The 22,832-nt window shown below is 39.2% G+C and overlaps 1 protein-coding gene across 2 annotated transcripts; it reads left to right on the top strand.

Annotated features, from left to right (window-relative positions):
- Positions 1 to 1,490: 1,490 nt before the first annotated feature.
- On the top strand, positions 1,491 to 22,832 carry rnf128a (ring finger protein 128a). 2 transcript variants are annotated; one of them, XM_064350406.1, is made up of 7 exons: positions 1,491 to 2,043; positions 11,785 to 12,032; positions 15,953 to 16,024; positions 16,176 to 16,258; positions 17,582 to 17,678; positions 20,118 to 20,277; positions 21,382 to 22,832. In XM_064350406.1, exons 1-7 carry the CDS (start codon positions 1,626 to 1,628, stop codon positions 21,501 to 21,503), a joined length of 1,200 nt encoding a protein of 399 aa, XP_064206476.1. In that variant the 5' UTR covers positions 1,491 to 1,625; the 3' UTR covers positions 21,504 to 22,832. The 2 variants fall into 2 exon arrangements, with proteins under 2 accessions (XP_064206476.1, XP_064206475.1); XM_064350405.1 differs by lacking the exon at positions 1,491 to 2,043 and adding an exon at positions 4,551 to 5,143.

Below are 22,832 nucleotides of genomic sequence, written 5' to 3'. Positions count from 1 at the left end.
CTTGTGAATGAGTGACATGGATGAAGCAGTCCATGATGAACAGAAACTGTTGTACTCTTTGGTGTAGTGCTTGATATATACCTAGGAATATATACATCTTTAAGTATTACTGGGCAGCTTAATAGATGGATTTTTAATTAATGCTTGATTTTGCTTCTTCAGGTGACATCATACAGCTGAGGTGGAAGGCATGTATGCCTGATTAGTTTCTGTCACCTAGGAGGGCAGAAGGTGAAGGTCTTCATCAAAGAGATGTATAAGATGACAGATGTTGCATTGGTAGAGATTCTTTGTGAGCAATGCAGGAGGGACAAATCCTAACGTCTGTCATATTTCCCTAATTCTATTTGACTTTTTATGTAATTGCATTCTACCTTATTTATCCTATTTTATAGGACAACGTGTCCATATTACTTAATTTTGCATGCGGTCAAAGATTTGTCTGAGAGATAGATCCCCCTAGTTTCACATTAATGTTCAGTTACTCTGTTTTGAAGTATAGGGCCTTATATTTGTGAAGCATTTCATTTTAAATATTTGCGTAAAGGCTACAAATGTACTAAGTAGTTTGTACTGGTCAGTGATTATCTTTGATTTTGATGAAACGACAGTGGGTGTGGAGTGCGTTTTTACATTGAACATTGATCCCAAATGAAGATGTAGTGAATAGGCTGCCCTTTCCTTTTTCCCTTCCCTTTGTGAGTTCTATGTAATACAGATGTAACATGGCACAAAAAATGTTTGTTTATTTGTTTATTTAAAGGATCCCCATTAGCTGATGCCGTGACAATCAGCTACTCTTCCTGGGGTCCACAAAAGTATTACACGAGTATAACACACGAGTAGGCATATTCTGGACTCTGTTTAATACTCTGCTTGTTCACTCATTATTTTATAAGTCCAGTGGTTTTTTTAAAGGATAAGCAATAATTCAACTTCCTTTTAATTCTGACCTCCATGTTCACAAAGTACATAGACTGCTATAAGATGGAATGTCTTCCGAAGGATGCAAAGGGGTTAAAAAAAACTGACATAGGGAACTCACAGACTTTCAACACAGTAAATGCAAGTCATTGTTCTGGTGTTTACATGGTAACTGCCCGGACTAGTTTCTCAGGAGAAAGTTATCCAATGGAACATTGCATAATGCATGTGCTATGTCCCGAACTGGCTCAGGGTGATTCCTGATTCATATCCCACTTCTTTTACATTACCCGCACTTGGATTGTGTCGTTTATTTTAACAACTTTGGGTGAAAACTGATTTCAATAAATTGCAGTTATTTTAAGACCTACTGTAGGCAAGTCTGTTAATATGAAGGGTTAGCACTGTGATAGAACAGGAGCAAAGCAACCCCCTCCTAAAACAGAGAAATGAAGTGAACAAGCCATTCCCAAATATTCCGGTCCTGTCTAAACAGGCAGGCTCGCTCAGATGAAAAGGGTTTGAGCAAAGTTATTGAGTCTTGACGCAGAACTGGAACTGCAGCTGACGTAGGGTGAGCTAGGATTACGAATGGGAGGTGTTAGTTTACCAACAACGCCATTCGGTGCAGCCCTGGGTCAAACGAGCTCCTGCTGAAGTAAGCTGAAGGCTTTTGTGTGGCATTCGTGTTTTTGAAGATAATGGGAAGGCGAGGAACACATTTTGACATTAGCTGCTTTTTGTGGCTCTTGCTGGCCATGACAGCCATTCGACACACCTGGTCAGCTACGGTATTTTGGACAGCCTATGTGGGAATAAGCTACCGGAACTCGACTGACAACCAGACCGTGAGGCAGACCTGCGAGTGTGGCATGTATGGGCTGAACTCTCTCCTTGGTGATGTAGTAGGGCAGGTGGAACTGCCTGCCTCTGACCCCCTGGCCTGTGGCCCGTACACCAGCTTTAATAGCTCAGCCGACACCTGGATTGCCCTGATCGAGAGAGGGAACTGCACCTTTGCCGAGAAGATCAAGGCAGCTAAAGAAAATGGAGCTGTGGCTGCGGTGATCTACAACCTGGCTGGAACTGGTGATGAGAAAAGCCCCATGATACACCGTGGTAAGGGTGCCTGTCTTTGCTATGTTTTCCAGGGACTTGAATCCACATGCCTAGGTATTTAAATGTAGTTAAGCCTCTGGCATTCATTTTAATGTATTTTTGGTTTTGGCTGTCGATAGATGAGCCTCGTCATTTATTCATATTCTGCATGAATACTGAATGTTATGAAGTTATTGTACATGACTGTGGTGCTGCGATAGATTACAGTAAATATAGAAAATAATACAGAGAACGCCATTTAAAAAATTCTCAAACAAAAATGTCCTGTCCAATGGGAAACATTGTATCTGATGAAAATAAAATGTGGTACTAGAGATTCTTACCATTTCGGGAGATTCATTAAGAGGCCTGGTATTAGATTTCACATTTATTATTCCTGCAGAAATAGTGTTTTGCAAAATGAATTTCATTATATAAGGAAACTAGGAGACTAGGTGAGGTTATAGTGTTTCTACACTGTTTCATCATTACTTTAACTCAGAAGGTCCTGAGATTAGAGTGTAAAGTACATATGAAGTTGCGATCTGAGTAAGAGCCAACGTGTTGCTGTGGATGTGGGTTTTCACACTCGTAGTTAAGAGATCAGGCAAATGAAGCATCAGTGTTCCTCTCTAGACTCTTCTGTATCCAGGTGATGTGCAGCAGTATTGCAGACAAACAAAACAGTTGCTAGGTGCTGCAGTATGCAAGCATGTTTTTCCACTAAATTGCATTATTTAGTGAAACATTAAATTATAGAAACAGAGAATGTGAATGGTGTATTTATTTATTTACATCAGAATTGAAACTGCAATAGACACCAAAGCTTCAAACTACAGTTACCCACTCAGCTCGAAATTGTGTATTTATCTCTGATCTAAATAAATTATTAAATATTGATAAAGTGCATACGTGTCAATACACTTGTATCCGTAAAGTATAAATTCTGAAACAATACTGCATGAATACTAAAAACTAATTTATAAAATATTTACTTGTACAGCACCTTTCCAGCAGTACACCACAAAGTGCTTCACAAAGTGCATCGAGAACTAAAATACAGGATGATACAGATAATTACTCAAATATAAATAAAGTGTTAAACTATATCACTTGATTGCATTAAGCGTTAAAATTTCAAGCAGTGTTCTTATACGTTCTACATAGTTATCAGGGCTTATTGATCATACAAAATGGTTTTAAAACGTATACAGAGTTCTTCTTTTCAAATCTTTCTAAAGGAAAGCTTAACATGTTAATAAACAGAACAGTAAAAGCACAATGGTCATTGTTTGCCCTCTTTGCTAGTATAGGGGAATCCAGGGAAAACACAGTTATTATTTACAGCCTGATTGATTTAGATATATCTGACATTGATGATTTTTAATTAATTCATAGACTGAAAGCCAAATGCTATTAAATTTGTGTGGATTTTACTTTTTCATTTTTTATGAAATTATATATTTGGGGGATCTTGTTTGTGTTATTCTCTATTGTGAATATAAAACATGCAAATAAGCTCAGATATTTGTGATGTGCTGTGAGGTTTATGTGTGTCTCACTTGTATAGCACAGAAGCCGTAAGTTCTTGACTTGCATGAATACATGCTATAAAACAAATAATTTTGTTGAACACAAAGTTTATCCAGCATGGGCTAGCTGACACTTTCTGGAACTGGGAAATACAGAATTTTTCATTTATGTTTGAAAATGAGCCTTACTAAATTGGTCACTGCACTCATGGGAGAGGTTGAGGTTGGTCACAAGGGGGTAGGATAAAAATGTAAATTTAAAATGTGTATTTTAAATGTGATGCCATACTGGAATATATGTCATGCTTCGTGATTTTAATAATGAGTGTTTCACAGAAACTGCATGTGTGGATCTGGAGTTGCGTAACACTGGCCCAATGGGCCACAATTGAAGCGAAATTGTATATTGAATTTATTTACAGTCTTATTTGCATCAACCGATAGATGGCGACGTGTGCTAATGGGGAAATTTGAATATGTTAATCTTTGCGGCGCGTCTTATGTGGCTCACTGTATTCTCAGATAATGGTTGTTGGCATTATACATGCGCGAGCGTTTGTATGTTGTCATGTCAATGTCATTATTTTTAATGCTAGACTCACAGACAACAATTAAAGTGCTTTTAAATAAACTGTTCTGAAACACCCCTAATCGTATAATCAGCTTTACATCAATGTGTAAATTGATCTCTTTTTTCTCATATTATGTACGTGCGCAGAATAATGTGTGCCCTGAAATACGCGATGACGGGAAGACCACTTTAGGCAGTGTATTGCGAGGTGCCCAGTGCAATGTCAAAGGTCATGAAAAAAGCTACTCTAAAGTGGAGATCGCATCGTTTAATAAAGTGTACAAGTGGTGTTATGTTTCTTTACGCAGTTTCGGATATTTACGACAGATTGAACTGGACCAGTCGCTTCCTGGTTGAGAGAAAATCGGCCAATGTCGCTTTAAGGACTAGATGGGTGTGTTCAAATATAGTTTGACCTCATTAGGAGGGGAGGCAGCTTTATCCAACTAGCTCAGCTAGTTCACCTGTCAACCTCGTCCAACGAAGCCTTCGTGGAGTTCTGACTTGCTTCCTAGTCTTGTTTTAAAAACCACATTTTCGTATGGTAACTTGCATCCGAAAAGCACTTAACTAAGAACACAACAAATAAGAAATATGGATCCTCATACGAAACGGTATTTGCTTTCGTGGTTGTTTGTTGCTTATATAATTCAGGTTTCGAGTTTACACTTCGCGCAAGCGACTTACTTATATACTGCATATTTGAATGTCTCGTTTTTTGATTCTGAAAACAACGAAACGTTCTGGCGACAAGAGGAAAGTGGACTTTACGGGCAAGACTCTCCGAGAGAGCCTGTGACTGGGGAAGTGCTTTTACCGGAGCCGATCCACAGCTGTGATTTGGAGACTTTATATGATGTACCAGGCGATGCTAAGAGTTGGATCGCCCTGATTCAGCGTGGATATGGATGTACTTTTACAGAAAAGATCAATATTGCGGCCAGTAAAGGAGCAACAGCTGTCGTAATCTATAACGAGCCAGGCACAGAAAATAGGGTGATCCAGATGTCTCATCCAGGTATGTCTTTTCTAATTCTGTGTTCATTTTACGCAGCTGCGCACCTTGATCGAATATTACTTTTGCTGTTGCTTTGAACGTGATGGATCAATGTATTTTTATTGTTAATTACAGATACACGCGACTTTTTTGCTTGGCAACCTAACCTATCTTTGGTCTTGTGACTTTAGGATTGTTACTATTTAGTTGTTGATGGGTGTTATTCAAATTCCAGGTTATTCAAACATTTGTAAAGGTGTCGATTGGAAACAAAACTCAGTATCAAGATAATTGAACTAAATTGTTTTCTAAATTTCATGTTACCATTCTGTGTCAGTTCACCTTTGAATTATTTGCCTGGAACCAGGAAGACGGTTCATAACTTCTGTTTGATGTCATAATATGTCTTTGCCATGCACCTGGTCTTTGGAAATACAGGCATTTTAGCAGGCACGACAAGAACTTCATGGTTTTTTCACGCATTTTAAATAGTTTCTTTCTCAGGTCGTTTTGTCTAACTGTGCCCTGGTGGTCTTGTTTAGAGCAGTTAGGATATAATGTTCCCCCAATTCTCGCTTGAACTTAGTGTAAGAATGTGCCTAAAGGAAATTATCTGTTTGAGCATATTCATTCACAATGGCTGCAGTGTTCCGGAGTAAGCGAACTTTTCTGTTTGATTTGTGATGCAGAATCAAAATTATAACTGCCTCCGAGACAATTCAAACGTTTAATACTATGATTAAGTTGGTCTTACACGAGACTACTTCTATACAGTTAAAGTCTGACACACTCACACATTTAACAACAATCATGGTTTTTTAGTCTTAGAGTTTCGTACATCTTAAGTTTCTGCAAACACTGGGAATCATGCACCTTCACACTTTATAACACTCCAACAGGATTCTTTTGGAGATTTTTATCTTAGCCCTCCTCAGGTGTGTTGATGTCAGACAAAGACAGTGCACCTATTGGCTGTTCACATTGTAGGATTCGAAATAGGGCCATTGACCATCACGTTTTCAGCCAAGACTGATGTCTTTGGTCCTGGCTCAAGAGGTTTGTGATGGTTAAGGACAGATTTCTAACCCTACACTGCCAACAGTAGGTGTGCTGTCAGTGTTTCCTAAATTATTTCATGTAATTTGGCCCTGTGTTTTTTCATCTTAACATCTGAAGAGAATGAACCTCATTCACAAAACTCTATTTAAATTATTCTTACTTTTGTTCTTAACAATGTTTCTATGATCAACAATATGAGATTCATGACCCATGTGCAGACCTTTGTTTTTGCGCATATCCCAGGTGTATGAAATGATGAATGCTGGCTGTAAATTTTATGGGCAATCCTGTTCATGTAATCTGCATAAGGAAACGGCTATGAACAAATGCAGATAAGAAAAAAGAATGAATGCCGAAATGTTCTTGGAAACATTCTTACACGCAATTTACAATCAAATGTGATCGTACACATGTTTCGTGAATGAGGCCCAATGTGATCTAAATTTATGTGTCACATGAAAATGTGGAATGGCAATCATTTACAGTGGAAGTAATCTGCAATTTAGCTGTTATGCTTACATTTTTTAATTGACTACACTATATGTTTCAACAACTGTCTCCATACAGTGCTTGAATAGCATATCATGAATAGTAGTAGTAGTATTGACATTATTTTGTTCTGGGAAGTGTTCACAAATTAATTTATTATTATTTCACATTTTTAAATAAATTATACTATTTTGCTTATTTGGCTATATTTATCTGACCCACAGACATACAGTACATTAATGGGGCAAACATATGTCTGGATAGGTTTATAAGATTCAATATTTGTTTAAATATTTGTCATTTTTATCTATATTTTATTATTAATTCCCACTTTCCCTGGTGCAAATGATTGCACGTTTCTTGGTGTAAATTTGTTTGTAAATGTGAATGTCATTATGCTGCTAAAGTAATTTCTCAATGGTGATTATAAAGTACTCTATGATAATCTATTTACAGTATCTATTTTGCAATAAATACTTCTTTTAAGTTGTAAATATACAAAAACATTTTGTAAAATTAACTTGACAACCAAGTATAAACATATATTTTCTGGAAAAGGTATCAGCTGTTAAAAAACATTAATTTGAATGGTGTCTTCTTCCTTGAGGAAAGTCTTTGTTATTTTAAACTGATAAGACACATAAAGTTTGAATGATCACATTCTCTTCAGATGGTAAGATGAAAAACACAGGGCCGATTTACATTAAATAATTCATGATACATTGGGTAGCATTGCTTTGGAATAGAGATTGTGTGTTGCAAATTGGCCTCATTTTCATATCAATTTGAAAAAGGTAGATTACCTTAGGCACTGGACTGTTTCAAAAGTATCATTTTAGTACAGGTATCATCAAAATCAGAAAAAATACCCAGCCCTAGTCATGAAACGATATCATGTGGGGTTTGCATGTGAAATGACAGAGAATGCATTTCAGAAATATAAATGAGTTTCCCACAAATATTATTGGCCTACAGCTGTAAAAGCAATAATTTGACTTTTTTGGCAATTAGCCTATTTGTTAGCAAGCAAGCTAGCTTTCAGATAAAACAAAGATGACAGTCACAAAGTTTTAAAAATGTGCTTTATTGGCTGAAATAGTATCACGTGCACTTCCTTATATGTCCATTTTGCCTATTTATCCCAGTATCCTGCAATTGGCTGTTTTGATCCGACTAACTGGATCAGATGTTGTTACTGGCAGATGTAGCTAAATCTCCATTGGAGAGAATTATTGATTGTGGGATTGGAGTATTTGTGATGATGAAATCGGCAGGAAAAAGAAGAATATGGGGAACGAAAAATAAGCAAAGTCTGAGACTTTGTTTTGTGAACGTGTTCAGTTGTATCTGGGTTCTGTGTGTTTTTCATGAGGTCAGAAGGTACAGAAGGCCATGTTCTTCAGGGCTGAGAGTCTGTGGTCATTTTGGTTATTTCTGTAGGAAACCCTGAAAAGTGTCATACCCTCTGTGCTGTATAGAGTAGGTATGGGGCTTGCCCCACCCAGCTGTAACTTAAACCAGAAAAATCTGGTTCTGTGAATTTTTTTTTAGTAGTAGCAAGCCTACTTAAGCAGAAGATGGAGGATGATACTAATAAAGATCTGGTAACGCTGGTAAATGGAAAAACTAGGCCTTGCAGAACACTTGTTTGTTTATACATTTGCTCAAACAACAAGGTTTGGTGCAATTATGCCTAATGCATCCATAAAATGTAACCCCTCCCCCATGGATACAGGCAGACAAAAAACGGTGTCTGCTTGCAAATAAATTGATTCATTTTCTCCCAGCTGGCTAATTTTCATCCACATATTCTTGTACCAAATGCCTTCTTTCTGTTGAACAATGAGAGAAAGTAAAGCCTTTAGACACTTGTGCTACGGGACCTTAATGCCAGCTCTTGTGGCGATATATTTTCCCATATGTTTGTTTGCACTCCTTTCAGAAATTAGCTCTACTGGGTGGACAATTTTCTATCTTCTTGGCTTTTCACACATAAGACGGGGTTTTCACCGCACTTAGCAGAACAAGATCACAGGCTGGGTGTATGCACTCATTTGTGAACTGTGGTACCAGACAGCCCCTCCTATTTGCATGGGTTTGAGCTGTAGGCTGTGCACACAGCAAGATTTTTGAACGTGTGAGATTTGCGTCTGATCACAATGGCTACAGGGTCAAAATTGCAAGGAGTCTTTTGCATTTATAAAAAAAAATTTTTTTTAAAAAAGCTCTGCTTAAATTTCAGGGGAAAATGTGCAAATGAGTCAAGAGAAACACTTGCATGGTTGGTATAAGGCTTGGTGTTTATGTTCATCTCAGTCAGAAAGCCTCAATGTTTTGGACTTGACGCATGAAAATGTAGGCCTTTTCTCACAGAAAAATTGTTTCAATGAAAAAAACTTTTACACCGTTCACATTTTCACCTGCTTTACTTCTGCCCCAGCGATTGAATTCCTAACAACTTGCTTGACAGCCTTAGACTGCCTCAAATGCGGACGTACCATATTTTAGGCGTGGTTTCGGCGTGACCACCAGTTAGCAAGCCCGAAAGAGGGATGACAACACTCAGCCGAGCAGAAGAAAATAAAAACATTCCACTCGCCGGAATGGTGCTCTACAGTCCGTTGGGCCTGTTCGACAGGTTTCTGGTGTGAGACGTGTTTATCTGCCAAGCAGTATCTGCCACAGTAAACACAAGCCAGTTAAACCAGTTTCTATTATTATACAGCACTGTATCATCCAGTGTTCCAGTTGCTTAGTATGCAACAGGGATACTTAATCCATTACTGTTCTGTCACAAAATCAATTTGGTCTACTGATGTATACATATCAATTTAGCCATTATACACAAGTAATGGTTACATAAGTGCTGTTCCACATCGAACGCGAGGAATCTGTCATGCCGTAGTGTTGTAGTGTTTGTCTGAGGGGGTCAGATCCATATTAACTTTGTTTACAACACCTTCAGCTAAAGGCAATTTCAGTTCTTTGGTAAGGAAACCACAGCAAGTCTTCCATTTTTTATTACCCTGCTTTTTTTATTACACCTCACGTGCATCAGTTTTCAGATGACTACTTTTGTCAACATGGTATAGGCTTGTCTAATGAACAATACACAGTTTTGTCAAACAATAACTTTCATAGAGTTGGCTAGTGGTTAAGCCACCCATTTTTAGTAGCCTTACATTCCAGTACAATGGACAAACACAAATCTATCCAGATTTATGAAAATATACTTACTAATACGAACTATTGAAAATAAAAGATAAGGAAATCAGTTAAACAAAATTCATAGTTCTAGTGAAGGGGTGCATTTGTGTAATCTCAGTTTGTGTTGTTGGTGTATTTTATTTGCATATTCACAAGTAAATGTACTTTAGGATTGCAGATTAACTGACGTCCGAGGATCCACCTAGATGCAATTTTGTTTAAATTATTGTTATAAGTTTTTGTTTATACAGCCATTCCCCATCAAGATATATCAGTGAGGTAACTATGCTTTGCTTATGTCTGATTTTAATTTTGATGGATTTGCAAGAGGTTTTTCTCTATAATAAGAAAACATTATAGAGATGGTTAAGAATTTATTGTAACTAGTTTTATTTGTTAAAGGTGATGCGTCTTATAAAATGGATGATAATTTGGTTGCAATGGGGGATAATTTGGTTGATGTGAAATTGTTCTGAGGTTATTTTAAATGAGGATTGTTGAATTGTACAGGACCAAAGTACATGACATAGCTGAAAAAACTTGAACTACCAAATGCATGTTTTTGTATATGGAAATATCTAGCCAAAGCAGTCACTTAACTGGTAAGGTTTGTCACAAGCTCACTATTTTGGTGGATTAGTGTAGTCTTTGTAAGAACTTTCTTCACCTGTTCTGCATTCAGCAAAGAAATGAACAAGAAAAGAGTGGCTCAAGTAAAGCATTGAATGGATTGCTTATCCATTGACATTACTTATCTTTTTGCGACAGTATCATAATAAAAACTGAATGTAGCCTATATATTAAAATATGATTCATTTTATTGTGTAACAGGGAAAAAAGGGTATGTGTTTGATTTTGTTGGGAAGGACTGATTTTAAATTAAGAATTTACAACTAGCCTACAGGAAACTACTTCTGTACTCAGTACTTGAATTTGTCTCCTGAATGGTTGAGAAAATGGCTGATACTGAAATGCAACAAACCGGAGTTCCAGTTAGGGATAGTTAACCCTCAGGTTGTGAATGTGTCATCTTTCTATTGTTTGTGTAGCTGTCGGGTGGTCCATTTAACTGTTTATAAAGCAAACGTAAAGTATAATTCACCTAATGTTATGTTATACATTTTGACCAACTTCATTCCCTGTCATTATCACAGGTTTTACACTTCTTTTGGTAAAAAATTACACCATTCTTTTTTGAGTAAACTAAAGTATAATTTATCTCTTTTTTTACTATTGTAAAGACCAGTGTAAAATGCGATTATCACAGATGTGTCAGAGTTTAGCAAGGATACTTTTGAAACCTTTTGCCAATTATTTTATGATTCACGATGATGAGTGCTCAAACTCACATGATCCAGTGTGACTTCAGAGCGAAACAAGCATTCCACTTCTGAGTCAGCTGGGCTCTCACTGGCTGTGGCGGGTTTCAGTTCAAGATTCCATCGCTGATCCCCTCATACTACAGAATTACCGATTACCTGCCTAGATTATCTTGTATTGTAAGGTGTTTACAGGCAGAATATTAACCCTTCCGATCGGCTTGGGGGTCAGCCCGATTTTGAATTGTAAATATCACGCGTTATAACGTGATTTACTTCCATTCAGCCAGAAGAGCATTAGTGAGGACGGGCATTGATTGGGTGATTAGACCTGGCTCGCAGTTGGCTTTCCAATTGATCCCAAAGGTTGAGTAATGTACCATTTCAATGGAGCAGTATTGGCAAAAAACTGATAGGTGTCCTGTTCTATCCTATCCTTTCATGGCAATTTTTAAGTAATTTTACTGTTGGGGATGGTAGAAAATTTGGCCAAAAATAGAGCTTTAAAATAAAATGTTATGTTGCACTTGATGGTATGACAGTGGACAGAATATTCTTTTCTGAGTTTGGTGTCTTCACCCCCCACAGGCACCGGGAACACTGTGGCCATCATGATCGGACACACGCGGGGCATGGAGATTGTCAGCCTGATCAAAAGGGGCATCTCTGTCACCATGAGCATCGAGGTGGGCAAGCAGCACGGACCCTGGATGAGCCAGTACTCTGTCTTCTTTGTCTCCATCTCCTTCTTCGTGGTGACCGCTGCCACCGTCGGCTACTTTATCTTCTACTCGGCCCGCCGCCTGAACAGCGTCCGGCAACAGAGCCGTAAGCAGGTGAGACGCCGAGAGCCCAAGCTCTATGTAAAAGGAAACAATCTTATTCTGATGCGGTGCTCTAGTTTTCCCTTTGGTGAATATATGTGTCCCTGCTGCGGACTTGAACATTTCTTTGCATAATTCATGTCATGGGGGCGGCAGTGTATCATAATGGTTAAGGAACTGGCCTTGTAGCCAAAAGGTTCCAGGTTTGATTCACAGGAAGGATGCTGCTGTTGTACCCTTGAGCAAGGTACTTGGCCTGTTTTGCTTCAGCATATAACCTATCCAGCTGTGTCAATGGATGCTATGTGAAAATGCAAAACAATTCTGTATAAGTCGCTCTGAATAAGAGCGTCTGGTACATGCCTGTACTGTACTACAATAATGAGCTTCGGGCTTTGAGATTTTTAAGGTGATGTATGCAGAGTAGGACAGTAGAACATGGAAAGCAGTTTGCCGCTGTTTGCTCTTTGAATCTGTGTAGTGTATCTCTACCATCGCAGATGTGTCTCATGGTTGTGCAGCAGGATAATTTGGTTTCACAAGAAGTGCTTTTTCAAATGTGTCCTTTGGAATAAAGGGATTCTATGAATAATTGTCTTTGATTGGTGGAACAGCGAAAATCAGGGGCACTCTACAGCTGAACACACGCATCTTGTTCCCACCATTCAGCCCAGTAGCCTCAAAGACAATGTTTTAGGTAAATACAACGTGTTTTAGATTGTGTGTAATCTGCAGTGAGGAGTCAGCGTGCAATCAAAGGCTTTTCTGACACTTGTGGGTTTATCAAGGTTCAAAGTCGTAAGTCAGGGTACATTACTTGGTCTTAAGTCAAGCCAAAGCAGAGAAGCACAGTCTGACCTTTTATCTAAGGTGAATTGGCTACTTTTCTTAGAATTTTCTTATTTTCTTATTATTTCTTATTATTTCTTCCTGTTAAAGTTGTTTGACAGATATGTCCAGAACACCGCCTGTCCTGCCTGTTGCTTTAAATAGCCAAACTGGTTGTGTGTTGAATTGTTGCAGAATGATGTCAGAGCCTTTTGCATTTGCCCCACATTTATTTGCCTTTGTTGCACAACCATGTTGCAAAGCTATCGGCACACAGGGGGAGCTCAGGCCATTGAACGGGGCTGCATTTGAACCAAGATAATTTGTGATAATCTGTGTAATGAATGCCCCTGAGTCCTAAATCGTAATCCTGCTGTGCTCACTGTGCTCCAAGTTGCGCTGTAATATAATTACACATCATCTTCACAGCTTATGGGCTTTCGTATGTGTCTCAGGCGCCCGCAGTCTGAAACACTAATATATATATATTTTTTGTAGCACGCACAAAGTTTCCTGTGTTGGCACTGGTCTCAGACTTCAGTCCTACTGTGAAATGTGAGTTCCTGTTGCAGAGAGATATTGAGCTTCACTTATGAAATATTTAAAATTGGCAGGACTTCTTGACTTCACGCTGGCAGACTGAACCTTGTGCGTCGTCGGTGTTAACCAGCGGTAAAAATAAATCTTGCCAGTCTGCGTTTTCCTCAGACGACACCAGCAGCTATCACCCAATGTCTCAGTGGACAGTGAGAGGAACTCGGTTCTCTCTTTCTGAGTTGGGGAAGTCTAAGCCTTGGAAACTCTTTGTGGGGCTTTGTGTTCAGAATTAGCCTATCCGTCATTTTTCAGTTTTGCGAACAGGAGAGACTTGAACTTGACCAGGTGTCACTTGAACTAAAGCGTAGAACAGACAGTGCCAGGAGAGTCCACCTATAACGCACCCGCATTACACCACAGCGTAAACTGGTGTGGAACTCTTAGATCCTCCGACACTGGTCTCCTAAAATGTTCCAAAGGCTAGAACAAAAAAACATGGAGAGGCTTTCAAGCTATTTTAGCCCTGGAACAGCCTGCAAAAGGATCTGAGAGTCTCTGAATCTGTGGACATTCTTAAAAGGAATCATGAGACACACCTTTTTGGTATCTCTTTTACGTAGCGGTATTTATTATCCCTTGATTTTCTTTTCTTTTAAATCCACTCATTAGTGTCCTTCTTTTCTAAGTTATCTGACCTTGTTTGCTGTTTTTTTCTGTTTAGTTGCTGTTGCTATCACTGAATAATGTCATTTTAGTTTTATCACTTCCCCTTTTTTGTGTAAAGCGTATTGAACTGTGGTTTGAAAAGTTTTGAAGAGTTTGTGGAATGCACATAAAAGCAGACACCCTTGCACAAGGCCCATATTTTTCAGAAAGAAGAGTAGAAAACCAGAAAGACAGACGTGGAAATTCTTCCATTATGCAGGAACGCGGCGGCCAGCACGGGGCCCCGCCCACTCAGACGGCTGTGGCACCACAGGAGCCCTTTGTTCAGGCCGTAATAGTATGCAAAATCATCTCGCTCTCTGCCAAATGACAACAGCCCTGTTTGAGAGAAACTGAATTACGTGCAACTGAATTTATTTTCGCATTTTATTTCTTCATTCGCTGTCATAAATTTGATGACGCATTTTAAATGTTTGCGAAATGTTTTTTTTTTTTTTACTTCACCCAAAAACATGTTGAAACATTCCTGGCTCTGGTGATACACATAAGTGAGCATCGGTGCTTTCCAGTGGACTTTTCACCGCAGAACCAGTAGTCATGTGCTGACCCTTTCGTCCTGTCTACTCCAAGGAACTGCTGTCCTGACCTCCAGTGGTCATTCAGAATCTCATGGTGCTTTTGGAAGAGTGGATGTGTTTACCCCTGTGTCCTGGTCAAATTCACAGGAATACCGAATCTGTCCTAACCTCCACCTAATTATCCTGCTACATCTGGCTATTCAATTACTTGCACTATCTGCTCAACTTTCTTTCCCTGGTCGTTACTGCATTGAAGAGAAAGGTCTCACGTGACCTGCCTGGCCAAATACAGACAAATGGCACGTATAAATGTAACAGTTCTGCTCATGGCTTGTTTTGCGGCTGGGTTAATATTACTTTTCATAACATTTGCACTTTTCTTTGATCTCAAAATCACAGTGTAAATTTGTCATCGGTAAATTAAATGTAAATATCAATTTAGTTTTGTTAGAAATATGTGTATGTCGCAAACAAGCACGGCTGTGTCATGAGCGGAACTTGCGTTAGGTTCTCGAGGTGGTGCACACCGCGATCTGCAGAAGCTGATGTAATATTTCCAGTGAAGCTTTCCTCTCAGGAGCAGTTAAATAACGCAAACACGGTCATGTCTCCTAATGAAGTTGTAATCAAGTGCTTGGGTTCATCAGGGGAATACGGGCCTTGATCGTGACATCATCACTTTGGTTTGTTTTCTTTTTCATTGAACCAAATTGTGCCCTTGAGTAGCGGTGACTTGACAAAAAAAAAACAGTGCCAGATTTTGTTTGCATTTCAAATACAGGTTGTTTACTTAATGAAGTCTGGCTTTCTGTTTGACTTGAGTAATAAAAGAAAAAAGATCTTGCACTGTTGTGTGGATACTGTTATTTGTACCGAACGGTTTAGCCGAAGTCCACCACGTCATTTGTTTCCTGTAATAGGCTTGTTCTTATTTAAGCACGATGCATGCGAGTGCTTCAGTGCAGCTGGAGCACAATGGTGTTCTTGTTGTCTGAATGCATAATTATGCCCTTTACCCAGTGATTTCTCTGTACAGTGAGAGCAAACAGCAGCGTGGGTTGGTCTTTAGGGCCCTGATATCTGGCCCTAAGCACACAGCATATGAATCCCAGAGTAATACTTGTGTTTTGCCTCCTTTTGCCAAGGTAACTGTCCCTTAAGCTGTGGTAAAACTCAGCTGTGTAGTAGGGCTACAGAGTGCGTCAGGTGTAATGGCTTAGTGAGGGGAAGAAAGCAAATAATATAATGTAAGACTACAGATCCCAGTGTACCACAGGCTCGTGGTTACCTACCCTCACCATGTTCCTGCATTCCCTTTTGCAGAAACAGCTGAAAGCAGAGGCAAAAAAAGCCATTGGCCAGCTGCAGATTCGGACCTTGAAGCAGGGAGATCAGGTACACCTGTCAAATTATTCTGATTGGCTTAATGAAATCACATGACATTATATTTTATGCAAAGTTCTGTGGCTGGTGTATTGTATATCATCAGCCAAGGCAAAGAGACGTGGTTCGCCTTTAAAGTCCAAAATTTCTTTTTGTGTCTTAGGAAACGGGACCAGATGCTGACACCTGTGCTGTGTGCATTGAGGCCTACAAGCCTGGTGACGTGCTCTCCATACTCACCTGCAAGTAGGTATTGGCCTTTCAAAGTGAAGAGAACCTCCACAGATATACCACGCCATGCAAATATTTCACACTGAATAAATGTGAAATTTATTCAGTGCTGTTGCATTTTTTTGGTGTGCTAATATGAAGGTGCAGTTTTACATACAGTGCTGCTTTGCATTGTTTTATTTTTGTTTCAAATCCAGTCTTTTTTCCTTTGCTTTTAATTCCACATAAGGTCTGTCCCTGTTCTCGTGTGTACTTGCGTGGTTTAAGTTTTGTCCTCTGCTTTGCACACTCATGTATTTCTCGATTGTCCAGCATTTTGGTTGATGGTTTTGTTTTATATCTGCTTTAGAAATTAACTTGCCTAGTCCGACAAAGCAGAATAAATATTGTTGCACATCTGGATATAATCTAACTGGTCATTTTTGTACTTTTTAGGATGCAACATCTTTTGAAAAATTCACTTGTAACATGCCAGTGCAAAGGGTTACGTGGACAGTCATTGCACATGCCGATTTGTGTTTATTGTTTAATTTCATACTTTCATACTTAGACAATTCCCCCCAAAAGTATTGCAACCTGAACCTCAAACAACATTGCTGAACTGAATATGATATTTAGACTCTGGTTTACCTAGTGTAAGTGAGTAGTATTTGAATTAACCTGCACTGGCAACAGAAGGTAAAGCTGAAATTGAGAGCACACTTTTTTCACATTCATGTTGAAAAGCAAGGTCGTCCCTTCTGAAGAAAATATGTATGTAAAAAAATGTATGAGTGCTATTTCATATGCATGTTATTTTTATCTTTGAAAAGCTTGGACCCATGTGATGTGTCCACAGTACTTACCCACAAGTCTTGGCATATCCATTTCAGTAAAATTATTTTTTATGTTTGAGACAAGGCTGCTGTGCATGAAGACTGCTTGCAGGACACTTCCTGGCATATTTTAATGCACTTAGCGGTATTGAACACCTGCTCTGACTCGCAGTCATTTAAACAGGTCGTTTGGAAACACTCTTAAGTGCCTTTGAGTGTCTGAGGAGGACTGACCTACAACAGAACATTCCACAGAAAGCAACACAGTTTAAAGCTGAGATTCGACTTACCCACAATACAGCTGACTACAGATCCCATGCCCTTTGGAAAACAAACTTATCTGGCTGCCCTGTGGCTGCTGTTGTGGATGGTGGCTGGTTGCCCATTGTACACGCTGTTGATTAGTGATCTGTCCACCTCCGACAAGCCTGTTAAAAGCCCACTGGTGGCTCAGATGAGATCAACCTGTTATTGTCCACTTTTTGTTGTTATCTATTGTGTTGATCCTTTTTTTTTCTTCTAGTCATTTCTTCCACAAGACATGCATCGAACCATGGTTACTGGAGCACAGGACCTGTCCTATGTGTAAATGTGACATCCTGAAGGCCCTAGGGATTGAGGTGGGTGCACTTTTGAATTTCTCAACACAGTCCCAACGTCACTAGGGAAGCCCTAACTTAACTGCAAATGCATATTTGTTTTAGAAGAGATATCTGTGCTTATGAACAGATAAATAACACAGTTTTCTATATTTTGGCTCTGTACTCCACCAAATTGGATTTGAAATGATGATACAATGAACATGAGGGTAAAGTGCAGACTGTCAGCTGTATTTCTCTAGCTGCCACTAATCTGATCAATATGTACATTGACTGACTGACCGTGTTGGTCACAAAGCTACACTCTGAGCTGACCCGAGGAGGATGGGTTCCCCCCTTGAGTCTGGTTCTTTCCACAGTTTCTTCCTATCTGTTACCAGGGAGTTTTTCCTTGCCACTGTTGCCTTAGTCTTGTTCCTGTGGGGGTTAGGCCAGGGTTGTCTGTGAAGCATATTGTGACAATTGTTTGTGAAATGCGCTAAATTGATTTTGATTTGATTCTTTTTTTATTTGATTTTGTATGAGGGTATGTACATGCATATTGGCGGATCGGTATAGGAACTGCAGCCTTTTTTGTAATTTTTTTCCACCGATTTAGGGGAACAAAAGTAACCGGAAAATTGAATGCTTGGCTTTTTCTTGGCCATCTGTGTGTTGCTTTATCATTAGTTTATGCACAAGAAAGCTAACAAAAGGTCAGGAGTTGATTCTAGGTGTGACCTTTGTGTTTGTTGCTGTTGTCTGTCAACATGAGGATGAAAGAATTTTCAGCGCCAGTAAAACGGGTCATCATGAGGGTGAAGAATTTGAATAAACTGATCAGAGACAGACTCCAAAACATTGGGTGTGTCAAAATCAACTGGTTGGTACAGTGTTATGAAGCAAGAACGCACTGGTGAGCTCAGCATTAGCAAACTTCCTGGTAGATCACACAAGACCGCTGTTACCGTCAAGAGAAGATTATACCAGTGTAACCTCAAAGGATTGACTACAATATACAAACCACTGATAAGCCTCAAGAACAGAACGACTATGTTGGAGTCAAAGCTAAAAAAGTGCGTAAGAAAAGTACTGTACATAGAGTTCTGGAACAAAGTCTTATGGGCAAATGAGGCAAGTATTAACCTGTACCAGAGTGACAGAATTCAGAAAGAGGAAAGTGTAGAGACCGAAGGAACTGCTCATGATCCAAAGCATTCCACCTCATCTGTGAAACATGGTGGAAGCAGTGTTATGACTTGGGCATGTACAGCTGCCACTGTAACAGGCTCACTTGTCTCCTGATGATGTGACTGCTGACAGCAGCCGCAGTTTGAATTCTGAAGCGTACAAAAACATCTTATCTAGTCAGATACAACCAAAGGCCGTGAAGCTCATTGGACATGCAGCTACAGTAACTATGCATTTCAACTTGCAGCAGCCCAAATAACCTGCTAAAGCAACAAAGTTTTTCAGGGGCAAATAGTGGAATGTTCTTGACTGGCCAAGTCAATCACCAGACCTGAATCCAACCGAGCATGTGTTTCACTTGTTAAAGACAACTGAAACCAGAAAGCCCCCCAAAAAAACAAGAACTGAAGTTAGCTGCAGTACATGCTTGGCAGAGCATCACCAGGGAGGGTACCCAGCATGTGGTGATGTCTGTGTGTTGCAGACCTCCGACAGTCATTGAATTCAAAGGATTTGCCAAATATTAAATATGATGACATTATATTTAAGTTTATATTAATTTGTCCAATTACTTTTGGTTCCCTAAAATGGAGGGGGGGGGCTACATGTAAAAAGGGTTGTCATTCTTATGTGGGTCACCCAATGTGGATGTTAATACCCTAAATTTAAAGCTGACAGTCTGCAGTTTAGCCTCATATTCATTGCTTCGTTTGATTCATTGTGATGGAATACTGCGTCAGAACAACAGGAAAATGCATCACTGTCCAAATTCCTGTGGACTGCACTATATGGGAGGGATTCAGTTGACAGGGATAGCAGTGTTCATTGCTCAAGCAACCCTGTTGCTCCATGGGGCTGCCTGTGGCTCACTCTCTGAGAACAAGTATGATTGGGTCTCCTCAGCCCCCAGTGTGCGTATGTGGATTGTAGCTATGATGTGAAAAGAAGCTTCTGGCTGGCACCGCACATTTCGGTGGAGAACCGCAAGTTGTATATGAGCACGCTTGTAATATATTTTGCGAATTGGGTGGGATTGGAGATACCAGTTTTAAATGAAAACAAACAAATACATAAATAAATAAATAAATAAATAAATAAATTCAAGTGAACAGTCGGTCAATGTGCATGTTTAAGTAGGACAGAAAATTTCAAAATGTCTCCCAGCCTCTCCTACATGTTTTGTTCTGCCTCACGTTCTGCCACTACTCAGGATCATGAGTAGAAAAATTACAGTCCAGACCCCCATGAATTCATTTTGAAAAAGTAACTAATCTCCTTTATGTTCCCCAGCCCGAGGAGGACCATCATCAGGGCTCCATCCCACCTGACTTCAGATCGTACCCCTACAACCCTGAGGACACACACAGCGAGACTGCCTCTTCAGGCTATGCTTCTGTGCAGGGCATGGAGGAGCACCCCATCCCCACAGAAGGCACCACTGTTTTTGAGAGTAAGCCCTTTTTTATGCTACAGAGACAGTAGAGTACAGTCCACTGACCTGGGCTGTTCTTCTCACTGAGCTGCAGATTTCATTACATGCTAATTAACATTCTTTCTTTGCCTACAGAGCCCTGTTTTGGTTTCAGTAGCATACTGCCACCAGCATTGAAACTTACTATTTTAGAACATTTGCCCTTTAGCTGAGCTTAACTGAATACAGTTTCTAAGGCTTAAGGGTTCCTTCTTTAAACTTAAATACTTTATCATGAATTTCACCATGTTTGCATAAGAACCAAATTAGTAACGCATGGTCACTTCAGCTTCTCAATTTAAAGCAGAAGTAGAACTACATATGACAAATTGAGAACATTAGGATAGAGTGGTGAGGTTTCTGATCTCACCGAATATAAGTTATGGTTGTTTGCAAGCTATATGAGAATTTGCCTAATTCATTTAAAACTTACAGATTAAGACAATAGCAGCTCATTGAAATGTGCTGCTGAAAAGTCACATGAATCGTTTCCTCATTCAATTTGTGGCGTTGCTTCCTAATATGCAGTGACTGTTCGTCCTATCTGCTTCCTGTTTCTGTACATAGACCCTCCAGTTCAATGGTTCGCATCACCTTGTCAATATGTGCTAGTGTCTATGGCTATTTACTCTTGGCTCTGGGAAAGTCCACTTTGTGTCTTAACACCTGTGTTTGAAATCTGGGGTCTGGTCTGCACATGCTCTCTGCATGATTTCTTTTCCCATCTTGCTAGTACTTCTGTTTATGCCACACATTTATCTTCATGTCTGTCAACACAAGGCTTTATTGTAATATTTACTTGATTGGAGTGCATTCCTAAACCTTATTTATTCCTTCTCTGGGCTTTCTGTCATCGAGTCATTGCATAACAGTATACAAGCAGTATTGTGAAATCTTTTGTCCTTATATAAGCATTGTATGTACACATCCTGCCTTCATATGTTATTCTGCTAGTTTAGCACTCTATGAATGCTTGGCTTTCTGGTGTGTGGCAAAACACAGTTGGATTAAGTGTATATGCAAGATAGTGAGACCTCGTAATTTGAGTGAAGTCCCCTAACTACTTGTGTCTCTGATCTGCAGCTGTACGTGAGCTTGCCGGCCCGGATCCGGAACCAGGAGCAGTCCGAATGGATAGCCAGCCCCACTACGACAACCTGGCTTTCGAGGGAGACGCTCGGGCCAACCAAAATCCCAGGACGTAAACAGTCTCTGCACTCCAACACTAAAGCTGGAACCAGACTTCTTGCCGGACTTGTGCCACAATAGACTTAGACTGAAATTGGTTTTGTGGTTGTCAAAGAGAGAGATGTCACAGAGATATATCTGGCAAACAATACACAACCAGCACAGAAAATGTGGGATCACTGCTAGAAAAGTATGTTTCTGTCTATGCATATTGTCTAAATGTAAAGATTGGATAGGGCACCACTTTTTTTTTTTGTTAAGTTGTCTTTAGCATCTATAATGAAAATGGTACTACAGAATCTTCTGTCCTGCATTGTACAGTTCCATGCTGTTTGGTTTAAATTACATCGTAGTGTGTTCTTTAATCTTCTGATTGCAAGTGTATGTATGTCTAATGATAAGTTAATCAGACGTAGGGTTATAAATTGTACTTTTAAAAAGTTATTACCTCTAGGTTTTGAAGCAGGCAATCTGGATAGACATGCCCGCAACAGTCTCATTGTTGATCTCCTGATATAGTTCAAGTCACTCGAAAGATGAAATTTTATTTTGAAGGCCTCAAAATGTGAAGTACATTTTAAATAGGTTCAGCGAAAGTGGCTTTCTAATTCAGTTTGTACCCTTAAGTTGATTTACATGCTGAAATTAAGCTGTCATTTAAACACTTTAATTACATATTCAGTTATCTTGTACTTAAAGCCTGGTTTTAGCTTGCTTTTCAAAATCTTTAACTTTAATGGAAAAGGAATGAATAGTATGGCCCTAATATATGAAAAATTCATTTAGAATTGACACGGATGGCAAAAATTCTTTATCTCACAGGCACTGAAAATGCAACAACTGAGGTTACCTCCACCTACTGGACACTTTTGTCTATTGTTCCTTACATAAGCTTATCACTTTTCAACCCTTTCATATTGCCTGACATTATGCATAATGGGAATTGTAACAGCATTGTGTTACAAAATGTTCATTTACTGATATTCGTTTTATATTAGTTCATTTACTTTTTGGAAATTATTTTGTTTGCATTTCGCAGTGACACACACACACAAACATACATTATAATTATTATTTTTTTACCCACTTTGAAGATGTGTGCCTTAAAATGCTTTAGCTATTGTTGATTTTTCATATAATGTTATTTTGTTTGTAACTTTACTAGATGTTTTTAAAACTATGGAGGTGGAGCTCTCCAAAGTATTTTAATTGAATAAGGGACATAGTATTTGTTCAATTTTTTGTTTCTTAACTGGCTGCATTTGAGACTTTATAAGTGTATATATGATTAAAGTTTATATTAAAATTTAAATGAATTGTAAATAAAATTTGTTTTATTAAACCAA

Source organism: Anguilla rostrata, chromosome 9 (assembly GCF_018555375.3).
Source record: "Anguilla rostrata isolate EN2019 chromosome 9, ASM1855537v3, whole genome shotgun sequence".
Taxonomy (NCBI): Eukaryota; Metazoa; Chordata; class Actinopteri; order Anguilliformes; family Anguillidae; genus Anguilla; species Anguilla rostrata.
Note: the sequence above shows the minus strand (reverse complement) of the source record. Positions and strands in the feature narration are given on the sequence as shown.